Genomic DNA, 19,519 nt, shown 5'->3' with positions numbered 1-19,519 from the left:
CCAAACTGTCTCACCCCGGAAAAACACTCCCTATCCAGCTAAAGCGTTCTTAAAAGCTTGCACTGCATTATTGGTTCTTATGAGGTCACCCGTGCACACGCCAAGATGCAGATTCCCAGGCGGAACCCGCTGGGCCCAGCCCCCACCCTGCCTCCCAGAACACAGGGGTAGTCTTCCCGTGGGTGGTCCCGGGGACCCTGCACCCCAGCAAACGCACGCACGCACACCCTCTGTTGTGGCCTCTGTTTTCACCACACACCGTGTCTGAGGCCCACAGAGCTGTGTACCAGTGGTGTTCCTGTCGCCTCGGGCTGGACGACAGACGTCACCTCGCGCGGGGCGGGGGGGGGGGAGGGGGGGCAAAGAGCCCAGAGGGCTTACTGAGGGGAGCCGGGCACTCCCTGCTTCGGGCACCCCAGCATACCTGCATGGTGACAAACCCCCCCCCCCCCCCCACCACCGCCCCAGCTGCCCTCAAGTATTACAAGCCCCAAGTGACAGATGAAGGAATTGAGGCCCGGAGAGGCCGCCTCTGTGACAGAGGGAGGATCCCTGCCAGGCAGCCCGGGCTCCGCACCCACCACACGTGTCAGGAGCCCAGACCTGTTCCCAGAACAGGAGAATCTCAGAGGCCCGGCACCCTCTGGCCCAGCAAGGTCGGGGGCCGTGCCCTGGGGTCTGGCTAGCTCTGCCAACACATCAGGGCCACCGTGGGGTGGAGAGGGATCGGGGCAGAAGCCGAGGGCCCGTGTCATCTGCCGAGCAGCGCCGCGGCCCCTCCCAGCCCACCTTGGGCCCGCTCATCACCAATGTTGGCTTCCCCAGGTGGCGCTGAGCGGCCCACCTGGGGTCTCCAGGGACCGCGGCCCCATGGTCTTCTGTGGGAACCCATGCGGTCCCAAGGGCGAAGGAGACAGTGAGCTCAGGGATGGGGTGGGCAAGGGCTGTAGACGAAAGAAGAGGAATCCAGGGGGGACTGTTGGCTCGGGGGAGCGGCCCTTCCTCAGGCTCCCCGTGGATGGGGGACTCCCGGTGGGAGAGGGGGCTGGGAGGGGCCGACAGGGGGGGCTTCACCGGAAGGGGCCACAATCAAGCCGGACAGGGGACTCGAGCGGCGCCGTCTAAACCCCAGCTCTTTGTGCAGAGAAGAGCGGGGGGCGGCAACATCGGCACCATCGGACAGATGTCCGAGGCGGGCTGGGGGGTGAGCAGGCAGCTCCTCGGATGCGCTGTGCACCTTTGAACGTCATACCTGTGGGTTATACCCGACGGGATTTCTGTCACCAAATGAACAAACCCTTCTCCACGCATTCCCGACAAGGAAGAAGAGAGAGAGGAGACCTACCACCGGCCTAGTGGCCTGTCCGGGCTGTGCTTCACTGCCGGACCAGTGACAAAACGAGCCCAGAACACTCAAGGACCGTGGGGCGGCCAAACCTCAGTACTCAGCAAGTGACACGCAGCGCTCTCCACACTGAGTTCTCGGCTTTTCTAGAAATGGTGCTGCTTTTACTCTCCCATGGGAACAAAAATGCTCAGGACATACTTTAAATACAGGGGGGTTGGGGGCTCCTGACTGGCTCAGTCGATAGATCACACGACTGACTCTTGATGTCAGGGTTGTGAGTTCAAGCCCCGCATTGGGTGTGGAGCCTACTTAAAAAAAAAAAAAAAAAAAAAAAAAAAAAAAGACCAGGGGCGCCTGGGGCTCATTCGGTTGAGCATCCGTTTCTTGAATAAACTGTGGTCCATCCAAACGATAGACAATTACTCAGCACTAAAAAGCAATGTGCTACCAAGCCAGGAAAAGACCTAGAGGAACCTTAAATGCATATTACTGAGTGAAAGATGCTGGTCTGCAAAGGCTCCAGGCTGTGTGACTCCCAAGTGCCAGGCACCCTGGGAAAAGGCAGAGCTGTGGGGACAGGACAAGGATCCAGGGCTGCCGGGGTGGGGGAGGGACGAGCAGGCGAAACGTCCCTGCACGAGGCTTCCGACAGCACCGCGGCAGGTGCGTGGGCAGGCTGTGCGCGAGGGGCGGGCACGCGGACAAGCTCTGGACCTTCCCGGCGGTTTTGCTGCGATCCTGCAACTGCTCTAAGATGTAAAAAGTTGATTAAAAAAGTGCTCAGAACGTTCACTCCAAACCCATGGCCCTGCTTTCCGGTACGTGATGACCAGAGCATAAGCTTTGCTGCCCGGGACCTGAAGCCTGGAACTTCAACTCCACACTTCAAAAAAAGCCAAAAGATCCGGGGCTCCTGGGTGGCTCAGTTGGTGAAGCGTCCGACTTTGGCTCAGGTCATGATCTCACAGTTTGTGGGTTCAAGTCCCACGTGGGGCTCTGAGCTTCAGACTCTCTGTCTCCCTCTCTCTTCCCCTCCCCCGCTCACGCTCTGTCTCTGTCTCTCTTTCAAAAATAAATAGAAATGTAAAAAAAAAAAAAAAAAAAGCCAAAATATCCGACAGCACAGGCAAGATGTGCACACAGACGCTCCCCGTGGCTGCCATCAGAGTGGCTGGGACCTCCAGAGCCTCCCTCCCAGCTGTCCTGCCCCCACCGCCGGCCCTCGTGCCCAAATTCCAGCTACCAAGCCTCCGTGTCCCCTGAGCACACACAGCAGCCACCCCTGCCTTTCTGTCGTGTGGACACCTGCTCGTGGCATCACTCAGCTCACAGCCAAGTTGTCCCCTCTTCAGAGGGGCCTTCAATGACCCCCCAAAAAAGGCTAAATTCACTGAACATTTAGTTGCTGTTTCCGCACTACAAGAAGCTAGATTCTCAGTGTTTTTTTTTTTTTTTTAAGTTTATTTATTTTTGAGAGATAGCGACAGAGCATGAGCAGGAAAGGGGCAGAGAGAGAGGGAGACACAGAGTGTGAAGCAGGTTCCAGGCTCTGAGCTGTCAGCACGGACCCTGACGCGGGGCTCAAACTCATGAACCACGAGATCATGACCTGAGCTGAAATCAGATACTCAACCGACTGAGCCACCCAGGCGCCCTCTCGGTGTTTTTTTAATTGTGACAAGTGAGTGGAGGCTTGAGAACAGAAGACGTCACCACCGAGCAGCCTTGCGCCAAGCAACTGGGGAGTCTGTGTCTGGAATTTGGAACGTGTCCCATGTCAGGCTCCCAGGGGTCCCGGCTACCGTCCCAGCCACGAAGCAGCCCCCCAGCCTGGCCTCTGTTCCCCAGCGTGGCCACGCGGACCGAGTCTCCCGCTGTGGGCAGCAGAGCCCGACTGCAAAGCAAAGGAAGCCGATTTTGCTGTGCTCTCTCCAGCTCTGTAGGCCCCTCCGGGTGGGGAGCGGTTAAGAATTGGCAAGGGGAGGCTTGCAGGGCCCAGGCAAGGGGGCTGCCCCTGAGCAGACCCCCCACCCCGCTTCTTCTGCCTCTGCCTGTGTTTCAGGCCCGCCTGCACAGAGAACTCAGGGCCGGGCTCCACGCGCAGGGAGCTAGAGAAATGCGGGACTAAGTGGCCAGAAGGGGCTTCACCCAGGCTCAGACACAGCGCCTGCTGCTCCGTCCAGGCCCCTGGCCGGGCCACGCCGGCCACAGCTCTCTCCTGGGCAGGGCCACTGAGGCCCCCCGTGCTCTGCAGGGCCAGGGGGCCGCAGGGGCGGGGGGACGTGGGACAGCCATGGACGCTGGCCCTGGGATGCTGCCCTACTTGGACTCCATGGCCACTATCAGGCCATGTCCCAGCTTGCCGGGACACTCTCGCTGCTGCCATGCCTGTCCCTCTCCAGCATCTCTCGTTGCATCTTGGCCTGATTTCCAGGCATCTCCGTGCTGGCAGCTGGAAACCCAGCAAGGTCTGTGCGGTGTCCGGTCTTCAGGAAGGGAGTCGACTTCTGCCGAAGCCCACAGCGGTGCCCCCTCACTCACCGCACCTGCCACAGGGTGCCTGGGAGGCTGCCTGCCGCCCGCACAGGTGTGCTGGCCGTCCCTGAGCGCCCAGGGCCACCCCAAGGCGCTGGCCACGCCGGGCCTGGTCTTCCCAAAATGCTCAGGGTTTCGCGTGCGGCAAGCTGGACCCCTTCGGTTAGGATGCGGGGGGTTGTGCCCCAGCCACCGATTGAGCCGTTGAGGAACGCGGCTTGGTTCACCGTTACCACTTGCTGAGGCATGAACTTTGGCTAAAGCATGGTCCGCTTGTGGTAAATGAAACTGTTCCGAGCAGAGGATTTCCTTCCAGCTCCCTGGGGTCGCAGGGCGGTGGGAGCTGACCCATCTTCCCTGCACCCCCAAGCCGGAGGCCCATGTCCCCTTGCTCCCTGGTCCAGGGTCAGCAGAGCACATGGCGGACGCCTGGAGGGACGAAGCAGAACCCTTCCCAAGGGCGCACGCGGGGTCGCCTTCCTCCTGAGTGTCAGTGGACTGGAAGGTGTACCTTTCGAGGCCTTCCTCCCCCAGCCTGCAGCGTCCAGACACCATCTCGGAGGACTCACGACCTGCAAACCAACACGAATCCTTTCTTTCATGATAATATTAACTCTTCCAGAAAAATCATAAACAGGCACATCGGGTCAGAGGACCGCTACGAGTCTACTTGTAAAGGGGGTGTGTGTTCACGGAGAATGCTGCCCACGAGAGACTCCAGAGGCTGCTGAGAGCCTGGGAGGACTGCGGGGGCCACGAGACCCGTGCTGGGGACACCACCCCAGCGACAGCCAGGCCTCCCGCTCTGGACTCATCCGGTCACCATTCTCTCGACGGGCACCCTGAGGCCACGCGCGTCTCCCTGTGGTTTTCCTGCCAAGAGCATTTAGCAGAATCTATAACCGCGAGGAAACAGCCAATACACGTTGAAAGACAGTCTATAAAACCACTGGCCTGGAATCTTCAAAAAGACGGTGTCAGGGGCACCCAGGGTGGCTCAGCGAGTCGAGCGTCCAACTCTTGATTTCGGCTCGGGTCATGATCTCACAGTTTGTGGGTTTGAGCCCCGAGTCAGGCTCTGTGCTGACAGTGTGGAGCCTGCTTGGGATTCTCTCTCTCTCCCTCTGTCTCTGCCCCTCCCCAACTCACTCTCTATTTCTCTTTCATCAAAAAAAAATTTTTTTTAAACAATAAAAAGTACGTAAATAAATAAATAATAAAAGGGGGGGGGAGGGGCGGGAGATGGACACTATTCCAGAATAACTGGGAGACACGAGAGACCACTGCAATGCATAATCCCCATCAGATTCTGGTGCGAATGTTTTAAAAGATTTTAAGTGTATTTTGGGATACAGGGGGAAAATGGAATAAGGACCGTGTGTGAAGTGATCATTCTTAAATCCCCTGTGTTCAGGTTCTATGGGAGAATGGCCTTGTTCATAGGAGATGCTCATGGAAGTGTCTGGGGCAAACTGTCATATCTGCAGAATTAGTCAATATCATTAATTATTACTGGTGTGGGGAAAGAGAACAAATAGGGCAAAATATTAACAATTCTTGAATCTAGGTGTCTGAGTGTTCATTGTGTTGTCTTGCAATTCTTCCATAAATTTGAAATTTTTTTAGTGTTTTTATTTATTTTTGAGAGACCGAGAGAGACAGAGCATGAGCGGAGGAGGGGCAGAGAGAAGAGGGAGACACACGATCCGAAGCAGGCTCCAGCCTGTGAGCTGTCTGCCCAGAGCCTGATGCGGGGCTCGAACTTGTGAACCGCAAGATCACGACCTGAGCTGAAGTCGGACGCTCTACCAACTGAGCCACCCAGACGCCCCAAGTTTTTAATTTATTTTTGAGAGAGAGAGAGAGAGAGAGAGAGAGCATGGGAGGGGGGAGGGGGGCAGAGAGGGAGGGAGGCACTGAATCTGAAGCAGGCTCCAGGCAACTGGCTGTCAGCATAGTCCGATGCGGGGCTCGAACCCACGAACCGCAAGATCGTGACCTGAGCGGAAGTCGGACGCTCAACTGACTGAGTCCCCCAGGCGCCCCAAATTTTATAATTTTCTAAATGAAAAGTCAAGAGAAGTAGGCACACATACAGGAGACGTTCATGGTCAGGCAACAGAATTACAGGCGATTTTTCTTTGTCTTTTCCTGTATTGACTGGGCCTCCAAGGTACTACTTTTACAGTTAGAAAGTTGTTTTCCATCGTCAAAAGCATTTCACACATTATGAATACTTCTGCCCCAAAATGGGAGAGCTGAGTTTTCTCTAGTTTACAGGTTGAGGAAGGACGAGCGAGGAGCTCCGTGATGAACCCCCAAATAGAACAAAAACTCTGCGCCAGGGTCAGCCCCAGCACCTCCAGGAGATCAGGCTGAGTAGGAGCCCAGGGACGCTCTCAGCAGGGTCCGCCCTGAGGCCACCTCAGCTCTGAGCCAAGCCTCCCTCCAGGAGGCTGGGGGGGGGGGGGGTGGGGACAGCCCGCGGAGTCCCCGCCCCCAACCCCCCTCCCCCGCCCCTCCTCCCTCTGCCTTGCGGTCCCGCCTCCCGGAGATCCTCCCCAGCAGGTGGTCCGGGAGGCTTCCAAGCCCACCTCCTCTCTCGGCTCTGCCGTCCTCCCTCCCCTCCCCCGCGGGCCCTGGAGCCAGCTGACCGACAGACAGACGCAGGTGCTCCGGAGGTGGGGCAGCGCCAGCAGCCAAGGAGTTAACGGACGGTGCTAGCGGGGGCTTGGCGGGGACGCAGGGGTCAGATGACCCTCTGGGATGGGGACGGGCACGCCCGGGCTGCTATTCCGGGGCTCAAATCGTGACCACCTATTTATAGTGCTGGGGGGGGGGGCGGGGGGAGCCTTGGCCCGCCCCACACAGGCAGCAGCGAGGCTGTCCTGCGGCAATGTCAAGGCGGCCGCGGCGGCGGCGGCGTCACGGCTGCTGCAGGCTGCCGGCACCTGTCACGGCTGCCGGAGGAGACAGAGGGGCCGCAGGCCCGCGGGGACCCCAGCGCCAGCGGGCACTGTGCGAGGCGAGGACGACGTGGCCGGCCAGATGGGCAGCACCATGGAGCCCCCCGGGGGCGGGTACCTGCACCTCGGCGCTGTGACGTCCCCCGTGGGCACGGCCCGCGTACTGCAGCTGGCCTTTGGCTGCACCACCTTCAGCTTAGTGGCCCACCGGGGCGGCTTCGCGGGCGTCCAGGGCACCTTCTGCGTGGCCGCTTGGGGTTTCTGCTTTGCCCTCTCGGGCCTCGTGGTGGCCTGTGAGTTCACCCGGCTCCACAGCTGCCTGCACCTCTCCTGGGGCAACTTCACGGCGGCCTTCGCCATGCTGGCCACGCTGCTGTCGGCCACGGCCGCCGTCATCTACCCGCTGTACTTCACCCGGCTGGAGTGCCCGCCCGAGCCCGCGGGCTGCGCCGCCCGGGACTTCCGCCTGGCAGCCAGCGTCTTCGCCGGGCTCCTCTTCCTGGCCTACGCCGCGGAGGTCGCCCTGACCCGGGCCCGGCCGGGCCAGGTGGCCAGCTACATGGCCACGGTGTCGGGGCTCCTCAAGATCGTCCAGGCCTTCGTGGCCTGCATCATCTTTGGGGCCCTGGTCTACGACAGCCGCTACGGGCGCTACGTGGCCACCCAGTGGTGCGTGGCCGTCTACAGCCTGTGCTTCCTGGCCACGGTGGCCATGGTGGTCCTGAGCGTGACGGGCCACACGGGGGGCCTGGGCTGCCCCTTCGACCGTCTGGTGGTGGTCTATACCTTCCTGGCCGTGCTCCTCTACCTCAGTGCCGCGGTCATCTGGCCCGTCTTCTGTTTCGACCCCAAGTACGGTGAGCCCGGACGGCCCCCTGACTGCCCCAGAGGCGGCTGCTTCTGGGACAGCCAGCTGGTGGTGGCCACCTTCACCTACGTCAACCTGCTCCTCTACGTCGCCGACCTCGCCTACTCCCAGAGGATCCGCTTCGTGCCCCCCCTGTAGCCCTGTGGGCAGCAGTCCACCCACCTGTGCTCCCCAGGGGCTCCCGGCACCTTGGGGGGTGACCGGGTGAACCCAGACCCCGAAGGAGCAGGCTGGAGGGAGGCAGGCAGGACAGGTGCTCCTGGACCTCGGGCAGTGCTCCGCAGCTAGGCTTGGGGAGGAGGGAGGGAAGACAGACGGGCTGGCAGCCCTGAGCAGGACACAGGCGAGGGTCCTCCCCGAGATAGCTCCCAGCCCTCTCTGTCTCTTTCTATCTCCATCTCTCTCCCTCTCTCTCTCTCTCCCTCTCTCCATTTCCTGGCTTTCCCTGGCTCAGTGCTACCCACTGTAACACAAGAAGCCTTTGAAGTAGGCGCTGTGGTGACCCACTTTAGAGATGGGGCCACTGAGGCTAGGATTTTGGAGGCAGCCCCACGTGCACGTCAGCGTCTGGAGATCACACTCAGGCTGTGTGACCTAAGCAGAGTTGGAAAGGGGACAATTCCTGCAGGTATGGGAAGGGGATGGAAAGGAACCCAGGAGAGGGCCAGAGCTGGACCAGCAGAGGGACAAGGGGACCTGGCTCCTGTAGACTTGAGGGAAGGGTTCCCAGGGCCCTGGAAGGAGGCTGTCTCAACAGGGCCCTGCTGGGGAATCTGTGTGCCAGCTCAAAGAGAAGGAGCCAGGACTTGGGGCCCACCTTGCCCACCTCCACGTGGCTATAACAAGGACAAGGGCCACGGTGTGGTCACACAAGGCAGCCTCAGACGCACCACAATGAGCACAGAATGCTGGGGGGGTGGCGGGGAGGTGGGTCCCCACCCAGGGAGGGAGTGCCCGCCAGGCGCTCACCATCAGCCCCGGGCATCAGCTTCTGCAGAGCTTGCGGTGGGGGGGGGGGGGGGGGGGGGCCAGGGAGGCTAGTCTGGAACCACTGGGGGAGGGCCCAGCCCCTCGGCCACAGCGCCTGGGCCCCGGGTCCCTCCCTGGTACTCCCAGGCCCATGACCTCCACTCAAGTATCCGTTCACCTGGCCGCTGACCACCAGAGCCCATCGGGACTGTCACTCTCCACGCTCTAGCCAGCTTCTCCTGCTCAGGAGCCCAGACGGGGCCACCCCAGAGTACAGCAGCCCCTTGGCCCGGAGAGGGGTCTAGGGCCTCGAGCAGGAAATAAACGCCAATGTTGACCCGCATCCTGGCTCTGGTTAGCAGTCTCTGCCAATGGCCGAGGGCACCTCCTGGGCCATCCCTCCAACGTGAGTCGGAAGAAGGGCTGAAACTAGGCTTGACTGAGGGAGGACGTGGCCGGGGGACAGCCTCTTGGGGAAGAAGCAGGCGGTGTCCTCCTCCTCAGTGGGCAGTGGGAGGGGTGAAGGTGCCGCCAAGATCGTCTCCCCCCTCCCGGTGGGGCTCCGGGTCACACCGCCCACACCGCTGCCGGGGGCTGCCAGGGGCACAGCCTTGGGCAGAGCGGCCGCTGTGCCGGGGCAGCCGAGCCCAAGCGGCTTTTAGGCGGGCTTCCCAGGGTTCCCTTGCGCTGGCGCCAGGCAGAGTGTGAGACAGGCGGCTGACAGGACAGGGGTCCTTCACCTGGAGGGGTGGGTGTTAGGGCTCAACGGAGATCCTCAAAGGGGCCAGGAGGCTGCGTCCTGGAGGGTCCTGAGGGCCTCCAGGGGCTGAGGGAGAGTGAGGGAGAGCGGGGGCTAGATGGTACCCTCTAGGGTACATCTCCAGGTGACAAAGGAACATGGGCGCCACGTCCTTCCTCGCCCACAGGGAGGCCTGGACACCGACCAGTCTTCCTTCCTTTTCTGGCCACACTTCAGGAATGGTCATCGGTCGCCAACTCCCCAATTTCCTCACTGCCCAGGGGCCTTGTGCCCCCAGGGCACCAGCCACCCTCAATTGCAAAGGTCCTGAGAGGGAGACAGAGGCAGGGAGGGATCCTGGACTCAGCATAAGCATGGCGGAGTCCCCCAGGAGGAGCCTTGGGATGTTCTCCCCAGAGTCACCTCCGGGGCAAGAGGACTTTCTCATTTTGGAGGAGGGAGTTATTTGTTTTTATCACTTGAAAAACAGTACTTTCCAAAGGAGGGGGTTCTGTCCTTTGATTATACAGTCAGGCAAAACTCAGTGGGACTGCTGGGTTTTCTGTGTATGGGCTTGAGTCTGGGCCACCCCCAGACAGTCCACGGTGGACAAGAGGAGTGGGCTCGAGGCCAGATGTCGGTGGGCGGGAGTCAGGGGCACGTGGGTCCTGAGGTAGGGGTTCCGGGGGGTCAGAGGTGTGGCGGGCATGGAGCCCGGGGGCGCCGACCGGGGAAGGGCTTCTTACGATGGCCCCTTCCTCAGAGGGTGAGGGCTAAATGCCCAGATACAGGCGTGCGGAGGAGGCCAGGAAGTCCACCTTGCACACACGGTCAGCACACGGTGGTCTGGTGGCGTTATCGTCAGTCATCGCTCTGTCAACAAGAGCTCACAGCCCTGCTTCCGAGGTACGACATCCGGGTGATGCTGAAATCAGGTTTTAGAGCAATCTGTCACCATTGAAGATACAGAACTGAAAAAATAGAGCAGCTCACCCCTTCCCCGGGGCTGGGGGCAAGGACGGATTGTCAATGATTATAACTTCTTTTATTCGTTCATTTTTTTAGAGGGAGAGAAAGCTGGGGAGGGGGCAGAGACAGAGAGAGGGAGAGAGAATCTTAGGCAGGCTCCATGCTCAGTGGGGAACCTGATGTGGGGCTCAATCCCTAGGATCATGACCTGAGCTGAAATCAAGAGTCGGACGCTCACCCGACTGAGCCACCCAGACGCCCCAACGATGATGACTTCTTACTTTGCCCTTAACTCTGCTGCTGACTGAGACCCTGGACTATCCTGAAACCCAAATGCAAACTCAACTCGGATGAGTTCTGAGTGAGTCCTCAGGGGAAAAATGACCCGTTCTTCCAAATGCAGGGCCAAAGATGTCAGGATTTCAGGTGACCAGATGTCAGGAGACATGGGGGTGCTCCATGGGAGCTGGGGGAACACTATGGGATCTCATCTTCTATTTACTGGTTTATCACCACCCACCCGAAGCACCTGTTTGGAGCGGTTTACATGGTAATTGGTCTATGGCTTCTGTCACCCCAGAGCCCTAGAGAAGACTCCCAGAGAAAACCCCAGTTGGGAAGAAGAGGGTCTGGATGTCAAAGGGGATTGACCTAGACCTCCCAGGTGCCCCTTAATTTTAAGAGCCCAAAAAGGCTTAGGCTATCCTTTCCAGTTTCCAAGCCTCTTGGTACAAAGAGAAATTTTTGCCTTTTTTTTTTTTTAAGTTTATTTATTTTGAGAAAGAGAGAGAATGAGCAGGGGAGGGGCAAAGAGAAGGGGGACAGTGGATCAGAAGCGGGCTCTGGGTTGCCAGCAGAGAGCCTGATACCAGCCTCCAACCCACAAACCACGAGACCATGACCTGAGCCATAGTCAGACGCTTAACCAAGCGCCCCTACAATAAAATTATTTTAAAGCGACAAAATACACTATCAAAATTGTATGCTTTAAATGTTTCCATCTTGCAAATTGTTTTCAACTCTCCCACAAAACAAAAAACAAAAACAAAAACCAGGACAAAAAAAATCCCTAAGCAAACAAGCAAAACTGTTACACGGTTGGGCGTCTCCAAACAGGATGATCCAGTAGCAGCCATCAGCCGCCGCGCCACTAGGACACCAGCCTGGCGTGCCCGAGCTCGCGTGGTCCACCCAGGCCCCGCGGGCAGAGCTTCCGGCCGGCGCTCCCGGCGCCCCAGGCCCCACGCGCAATCGGGGGCGCGCAGACCCGGCGCGCGGGGACCTCGCGGGGTGGGCGGGGGCGCGGGGCAAGCGGCTGATGCAACCGCCCCTCGGCGCCTCCCGCGCCCCTCGATTGGCCGGCGTCTGGCGGCCGCGCTGCCGATTGGCTGCAGCTGCGGAGGCGGGGCCGGCGGGGCCCGGGTGCCGCGTGGCGGGCGCGGTTCTGGGGAGCCGGGAGACCTGCGCGGGGTAACTGGGTGAGCGCGCGCTGGGCTGGGGTCCTGCGGGGGCGGGGGTGCGGGGAGGGGCTGCGCATCCGCACACCGGCTCGAGGAAGGGGAGGGGTAGCTCGGCCGTGGGGAGCTTCCGGGCCCGATCCGTCGCCCCCCGCCCCTCTTCGACCCCTTCCGGAGGTCGGCGCGCCCCTCCCTGTCTCCTTGGTCCGAGACCCGCGGGAGCAGGTCGGAAACGGCACTGTGGGCAGGGAGACTGGAACAGTTACCACGTCGGGGCTGCCGGGCAGCAGAGGGGAAAGTTGGACCAGCTGGGATGGAGGGGTTGGGGGGGGGGGGGGAAATGGGCGCAGGGCCAGCGGCCCAGTGGCCAAGCCTGGCACTGCACACCTAACTTCTTCTTGCTGTGGATCCTGCCCCATCTCGCCCCGCAGCTGCCCCTGCGTATCCGGTGCCAGCTGCGAGGGCTGTGGGCGGGGCCTGCGTCCAGCATGAGCGTGGGCTTTATCGGGGCGGGCCAGCTGGCCTTCGCCTTGGCCAAGGGCTTCACAGCAGCAGGTAGGCTCCTCAGCCGGGAGGGCCCCTTGTGCAGGGGGGGCGGGTGGAGGCAGGGGTTTGAGTCCTGTGGGAAGTGGCAGCCTTGGGGTGTCTGGGGTGGCTCAGGGATTGCTGTTTTACTCTGAGCGGTGGGATTTCCACTTTCCTTCCTGGGAATGGGAGGGAGGGAGGCCAGGCCAGGCCTTGAGGAAGGAACTCTGTTCCCCGCAGGCATCCTGGCTGCCCACAAGATAATGGCCAGCTCCCCAGACATGGACCTGGCCACAGTTTCTGCCCTCAGGGTAGGTGCAGGGTGGAGGGGGTCAGGGAGGCAGTCGCTGAAGGGGCTAGTCAGTGTGTCTGGGGAGAGTGTGTGATAGCCTTGACCCTAAGGGCCGGGGGTGGAGGTCCCGGCGGGAGACACCATGCCACCACCACCCTCCCACCCCCCTCCCCCGCTCATGAGAGAAGAGCCTTGGGGGGAGCATGTCACAGACCCTGCCTCCTGGCCTGCTGATAGCCCCTCTTGCTTAGCTCTTGGGACCCAGGTGTCGCTGGTGGGGAGGGTGTGCTGGTCTGGAATGGGGTTCGCCAAGGAGCCTCCACAGGGACGGTGGGGGCCAGGTCAGACACATCTGGGGACTGAATACGTTGGCTCCAGATCCAAGGGTGGGGTGGGCTCCAGGCTGGAGACTTTCCACCCGGACACCAGGGAGATGACAGCCCGAGGCAGGGTGGGTCAGGGCTGTGGCAGGGATGCGGCACCCCTCTTCTGTTTGTGCAGGGGACCTATTCCGGGGCCGAGTGCTTCTTCCACTTTGGGGCGGGAAGGGCGGCTGGAGGCCGGCAGAGCTCCACACCCTGAGCCCTCGACCCTGGCCGTCTACATTCTCAGCAGCGTCTGTGCTGTTCTCTACGTGGGGCTTGGGGAGGACACTGGGCGGGGCAGGCTGAGCCCACGTCTGCACTCCCCGCAGAAGATGGGCGTGAACCTGACGTCCCACAACAAGGAGACCGTGAGGCACAGTGACGTGCTCTTCCTGGCCGTGAAGCCGCACATCATCCCCTTCATCCTGGACGAGATCGGCGCCGACGTTGAAGATCGGCACATCGTGGTGTCCTGCGCGGCTGGTGTCACCATCAGCTCCATCGAGAAGGTGGGCCTGTGGGTCCAGGCCGGTGGGATCTGCAGAGCGGGTGGAGGCGGATGCTGCCCGGTGGTCAGGAGCTCTGGCTGTGAAACGGGCGCACTGGCCCGGCCCACGGGGAGGGCGGGGACACGCTGCTTGCGTGAGTGTGTTCACACGCGTGCCCCGCACACCCTGCTGGGTGGGATGGACGCACAGCCGGTTTCTCCTCCAGAAGCTGACGGCGTTCCGGCCAGCCCCTAAAGTCATCCGCTGCATGACCAATACACCTGTCGTGGTGCGGGAGGGGGCCACCGTGTACGCCACGGGCACCCACGCCCAGGTGGAAGACGGCAGGCTCCTGGAGCAGCTCATGAGTAGTGTGGGCTTCTGCACCGAGGTGGAGGAGGACCTAATCGATGCTGTCACGGGGCTCAGTGGCAGCGGCCCAGCCTATGTGAGGCCTGGGGGTGGGTGGCAGCTGGTGGCGGTGGGCAGTGCGGGGACCTCAGGGCACATCCTCCCTACTCCTCCCTGCTCGGTTGCCGTGGGCAGAGCTGCTGGACCCACCGTTGCCTGGAGGAGAAGGAGGAAAGGCCTAGGGCGGAGGTTCAGGCGCCTTCTCCCTGCAGGCGTTCACAGCCCTGGAGGCCCTGGCCGACGGCGGCGTGAAGATGGGGCTTCCGCGGCGCCTGGCCATCCGCCTCGGGGCCCAGGCTCTGCTGGTCAGTGTTTTCCTTGACGCCTTGTTGGGGGCCACTCCTTGCCAGGCCCGATGCTGTCGCCCCCAGGCGGGTGGGTGGAGAGTGGACGTGCAGGGGGGCCGGGGGCAGGGGTGCCCCCGCGGCAGCCGGCTCTCTCTCTGGCTGCAGGGAGCCTCCAAGATGCTCCTGGACTCGGAAAAGCACCCTGGCCAGCTCAAGGACAACGTCTGCTCTCCCGGTGGGGCCACCATCCATGCCCTGCACGTGCTGGAGAGCGGGGGTTTCCGTTCGCTCCTCATCAATGCCGTGGAGGCCTCCTGCACCCGCACACGGTGGGCCCCCGCCGCCGCCGCCTACTCGGGGCTGCGCGCCCCAGCACAGGAGCCCCCGCACGCTGTGCTCAGCCATCGCTCAGCGGATGCTTATCGAGGCCTGGCGGCGGTGCCCCTCACCATCCGTTGTCCTGTGAGGACGGGCTGCCCTCGGCGCCTGCCCTCTGCTCCCCACAGTCTCCCCACTGTGGCCCTCAGACCGGGGGGCGGGGGGGATCGCGTCCAAGCCGGGGAGGCAGGCCTGGGGGAACCGGAGGGGATCCCTGTGGGTCTGACAACACCTTCCTCCCGAGCTCCTCCTCCTGGGGAGATTAAGCAAGTTAGACGGCAGGCCGGGCCCAGGACGTGCCTCTGTGCGCTGGCACCGGCTCGGTGAGACCAGGAAGGAAATCAGAGAGGAGGGCGGCAGGGTTAGTATCTTGGCTCGGAGCCATTGTCTCTAGTCTGGATCTGCCGGATGGACAGGCATCCCTCTCACATCCCTGCCGGCCACGGCCGAAACCCAGAACTTCTCCAGGCGCCACGACACGACGGCAGAGCTGGGATGCAGCCCCCCCGCCCCAGCCTTCAGGGGATACAGATGAGGCACATGTCCCACACTTGGGGCACGATGGGCTGGGGTCTGGGTGCTGTTAGTGGATCCGGTGACCCTGAGCTGATCTGCGGGAGGGGTGAGGGAGGCAGATGGCCATCTGGCGGAGGGGTGGCTGGTGGAGGGAACCGTGGGTGCGAAGGCCGCGAGGTGGGTGTGACTGTCCAGCAGTGCCGGGGAGGCAGGCGCTCGTCTTCCCTGGGGGACGGTCGGGCTCAGGAGGGAGACAGAGCCTCGGACCGAACCCTCCCCACTGTCTCCTCAGGGAGCTGCAGTCCATGGCCGACCAGGAGAAGGTCTCGCCGGCCTCCATCAAGAAGACCGTCCTGGACAAGGTGAAGCTGGAGTCCTCGCTGGCCCCCTCCGGCCACTCCAAGCTGCCGCCCCACAGCCTGGCCCCGGCAGGCAAGAGGAACTGAGGTGCCGGACAAGCCCGCGCCGCTCTCCCCTCCTCTTCCCTCCTGGGCCTGCAACCCTGAGGCTGTGTGTTCTTAGCCCCAGGCCTCAGTGTGTCACCGCGGCGGCCTGCCTCCCACGACTCTGGTCAGCTCGGGGGTCAGCTGGGGTTGTGACCCGGGATGGGGCACATCACGTCCCAGTGGGGATCTCCAGTCACTGAGGGCTTCCTCCCCAGAACAGAGCTGGGTTCTCCGACCTCAGCCTACCTTTCCTTTGCCCCCACACCGGGTCAGGACCACTTCCTCTGGAGCTCAGGAGGCCTGAGCTAACTCCCCGTGGTCAGCTGGCTTGGGGCCTGGCCCCTTGCTGAGTACAAAGGTCAAGTCCCCCTCTCCCGCCCCGCACCCCCGACTCCCGTGAAGGCCCAGCCAAGGAGAGAACTTCGTCCCACTCCTGCCCCTTCCCCGACCTCCACTTGGGGGGATGCCTCCTTCTCCGTGTGAGAAGGACCAGAGGGTTCGGTCCAGAGAGCAGGACCACTGCCCGTTATCTCCGTTTGGCATTTGAGAAAAGGGCTCTTCGATAGTCCCGACCGTTAAGGCCCCCGTCTCCCATTCCTGACCCAACTTACAAGCCTGTCACTTCTCTCCTGACCTTTTAGGTTAAATACATTGGTTTCCAAGTCAGTGCCTTGATTCTACCTCTGTCACCACGTGTGAAGGGAAGGCCCCAGCTGCCCTAGAGGGTCCTTGTTGGGTGTAATCTTAGAGGCCATCAGCAGCCCACAGGTCCTGGAGCCCTATTTTTGCACGGCATTCTGGCTCGGGCGGGGGGTGGGGGGGCTGGGTCTCCCAGTCAGCAGTAGTGGAGGGAGCTTCTGGGGAAGAGTGTACTGCTTTGGGCCCCCATCACAAGTGTTGTGGCCAGAGGCCGGCACCGAAGGCTGGGCTTGGCGGGCCCTGCTCTGGGAGGGGCGCCGGCCTCTCCACCCTCCACATCTCCCAGTGTAGCAGGGGCACATGTCTCAACCCACGCTGGCAGGGGCAGGTGAGGAAGGAGCCCCCTGCGGAGGTACGTCGGGCTCTCCAGAGAAATAGGACTAGTAGATGTATATACATCTGGGCCTGGAATGTCTGTGGGTCCCTCCTAAGGTGTGAGCCCCATCATAGGCCCTGTGTGTGCAGGGGTGGGCAGTGAGTGCCCAGAATCACCCCTTCCCTGACAGCACCTTGTCACCCTCCCCCTGGGAAAAAGATGTTCTCAGAAGAGGTGGTGCCACAGGCCTGCCCAGGACCAAAGCTGGTCCCCAGCTAATCCCTTCAAGTCAAGACCAGTCTCACTGGGCGTCTGCTGTGTGTTAGACACCGGCCAATACGACGAGGGGCAGTGCTGCCCCCCCCGCCCCCCCCCCCCCCCCCCCCCCCCCCCGTGCTGTGGGTCTGAGGAAAGTGAGCTGGTGAGTCTGAAGAGGGGAAGAGGCACATCACGGCCTAGGAGGAGGCACGGGTCCAGATGAGCTTTGCAGGGAGGCTTTACTCTGACCCACGAAGAATGTGCTGGGTTCCAGCAGGCAGGACTCGTGAGCCTTCCATCTGTGGTTCTTCATCAAGCCAAAGTTCCACAGGTGGGGAAGCAGGAAAGGCAAATGAGCCTGAGGGAGGGGAGTGGCCTGGGCAGGAAGGCTGCGGAGGCGGGTGAGGCCCCCGAGGGTCCTGTGGGGACAGGTGTCCGGGGAAGGCGTTGTAAGCGGGAGCACACTGTGGAGGGGAGCGGGGACGTGTTGTACATGCGATCAGAGCAGGTCAGGGAGGCGGACGGGCTTCAAGGGCCAGGGGCCCACAAGTGCCAGGTGGGAAGCATTGCGGTCCTGCAATGAGTCCAAGCAGGAGCCTTGACAGGGGTCTCAGTGGGTGAAGGTCAGTCTGGCGTACCTTCCTGGCCCCCGTCACTGCTAGCTCTGACACCCACCACGCCCTGGGCCTCCCCAGATGGGGCAGAGGCTGGAATGAATTTACTGTCCTTTGCCCAATGGGCCAGGTGAACCCTGGTGGCAGAGCCACCTCCCTCTGCTTGACCCAGCTTCTGCCTCAGTTTCCTAACTGCAACTCTGCCCTGGGCTCCTGCCTGCCCGGATGGGGCCTTTGCCCTGCTCCTCTCTGCCCGTCCTTTCCTGTACCAGGCTAACCCCTGTCCAACTGGGCTCAGGCTCCAGAACAAACAGGTCAGCAGCCCTTGGCCAGGCAGAGAAGGGAGACGTCCATCCTAGGAGGGCCCTGGTGAGGGCCCATCTCCCTACCTGGACACCAGTGGGAGCAGGGCCGGTCAGTCTGGGTTTGGACACCAGCCACATCCTATATGCCCGGGGCCTCCTCGAAGTGTCAGGTTGGGGCCTGCTGAACTCCAGAAGAAGCCAGTGGGGTCTAAGATCTGCCCACGGAGGGTTCAACCTGGAGGGGGGCTGTGGGGCTGGAGGACATGGGGGGGGGGGGGGGTGGTGCCAGCATTCAGCTGCAACAGGAAGCAATGTACTAAGGCCCAGAGAGGGCCAGGCCAGACCAGAAAGCCAGGTCTAAGCGTCTGCCCCCTAGCGGCCGATCTGGAAGCTGGTCAAGGTGGTGCTGCCTGGACCAGCAGGGACGCTGAAACCTGGGCCTGTCCCTTTGCAGTATCACTCCCCGGCAAGGCTGTAGTGCTATTCCCGGGGGACAAATGTCCTGCACCGTGGGTGGCAGTCAGCCAGACTTCTGACAGGTGGGAGAGCAAGCACGCACTCTCTTGGGGCCTTTAGCTGGACCCTAGTACAGGTGCCGGGGGCTTGGCTATCTTGATTGTTTCAACAGGGCACCTCCTCTCCCTCGGTGGCCTCTCCCAGACATGCAAACAAACCCCCTATCGGTTATTCTGCAGGTGGTCGGGACACTTTTCCACATACTCTCCCATATTCCTGAAGAGTCTGGGAGGGGGGCAGCAAAGAGTCTGGGTTGTCTCCCAGAGCATTGACCTCCCAGGGCCGTAGAGCTGACCCCCATCCCATGGCCAGAGGGCTGACCTCAGGGCCCAGGGCCATCTCTGTGGGAAGCATCCCTGACATCCACACTGTCACTGGCCTCCAGGTGAGTTGGGCCCGATTCGCTTCCCGACCTCTCTGATGGCCCTGGGTGGGTGCATCCCCATGCCTGCTTGTCCCTCTTCCAAGACAGAAGAGGTGGCTGGGTGTGTTCCCAGTGGGGAGGAGGAGGAGGGGACTCCTTGCTCACTTGGTGAGAAGGAGCAGAACGCGAATGACTGATAAATCAGCCTCTCAGTCACCTCCCACATGTCAATGGCAGCCAGACTCCCTCCCATGAGGACTGGGGAGTCAGGGGTGTGGGAAGACGAGTGGGGATTAGCCAGCGAGCTTCCACCCATCGTGACCCCCAGCCCCAGGCCAATCACCGGTGTTTCCTGATGGCATCGTGGTTCTGGCATGAGCTGGGTGGCACCAAGTCAACCCCATGTGGCCTGCCAGGGCCCTGCTTCGTGGACTGGCTCTTAAGGTCCAACAGTAGCTCAGACCCCACATCCCTGCCAAGTGGGACCAGGAGAACGGGGCTGACATCCGGTGGTGAGGAGGCTGGAGGAGCTGGAGCCCACAGGACTGCATTCTTATCCTCAGGGGCCTTTGTTGTTCTGTAGATTGGGTTGACTTTAAGTCACACCGTTGGGGCACCTGGCTCGCTCAGTCAGTACAGCATGCAATCTTGGGGTTGTGAGTTCGAGCTCCACGATGGGTGTAAAGATTAAAAATATAATCTCAAGGCCCCGGAGTATGTGAGATTCCAGCGGAGCTCAGTACAATGTCACGCCCTGCCCTTAAAGAGCAGCTTGGATTAAGACAACCACGCCCAAACCTGCAACGCTGGTGACAAGGCACTGTGGGATTCAGAGAGGTTACTGGAGGCAGGCAGGGGGTGCTGTGGTGCCCTTCTGCCCCCAGCTTT

The 19,519-nt window shown here is 61.5% G+C and overlaps 2 protein-coding genes across 6 annotated transcripts; both read left to right on the top strand.

Moving 5' to 3' along the window:
* The first annotated feature begins 6,503 nt into the window (after positions 1 to 6,503).
* Positions 6,504 to 9,029, top strand: MYADML2 (myeloid associated differentiation marker like 2). The gene has a single exon (XM_060645114.3). The coding sequence runs from the start codon at positions 6,650 to 6,652 to the stop codon at positions 7,853 to 7,855; it is 1,206 nt and encodes a 401-aa protein (XP_060501097.3). The 5' UTR covers positions 6,504 to 6,649; the 3' UTR covers positions 7,856 to 9,029.
* PYCR1 (pyrroline-5-carboxylate reductase 1) lies at positions 9,006 to 16,225 on the top strand. 5 transcript variants are annotated; one of them, XM_060645115.2, is made up of 9 exons: positions 9,006 to 9,092; positions 10,189 to 10,331; positions 12,283 to 12,406; positions 12,617 to 12,687; positions 13,363 to 13,542; positions 13,748 to 13,969; positions 14,145 to 14,237; positions 14,385 to 14,548; positions 15,406 to 16,225. In XM_060645115.2, the coding sequence occupies exons 2-9, from the start codon at positions 10,203 to 10,205 to the stop codon at positions 15,557 to 15,559; spliced, it is 1,137 nt and encodes a 378-aa protein (XP_060501098.2). In that variant the 5' UTR covers positions 9,006 to 9,092; positions 10,189 to 10,202; the 3' UTR covers positions 15,560 to 16,225. The 5 variants fall into 5 exon arrangements, with proteins under 5 accessions (XP_060501098.2, XP_060501099.2, XP_060501100.2 ...); XM_060645116.2 differs by lacking the exon at positions 14,145 to 14,237; XM_060645117.2 differs by lacking the exons at positions 9,006 to 9,092; positions 10,189 to 10,331 and adding an exon at positions 11,770 to 11,872.
* The last annotated feature ends 3,294 nt before the right edge of the window (positions 16,226 to 19,519 follow it).

Source organism: Panthera onca, chromosome E1 (genome assembly GCF_046562875.1).
Source record: "Panthera onca isolate mPanOnc1 chromosome E1, mPanOnc1 haplotype 2, whole genome shotgun sequence".
Lineage (NCBI taxonomy): Eukaryota > Metazoa > Chordata > Mammalia > Carnivora > Felidae > Panthera > Panthera onca.
The sequence above is the reverse complement of the archived record's forward strand: the minus strand, read 5'-3'. Positions and strand labels throughout refer to the sequence as shown.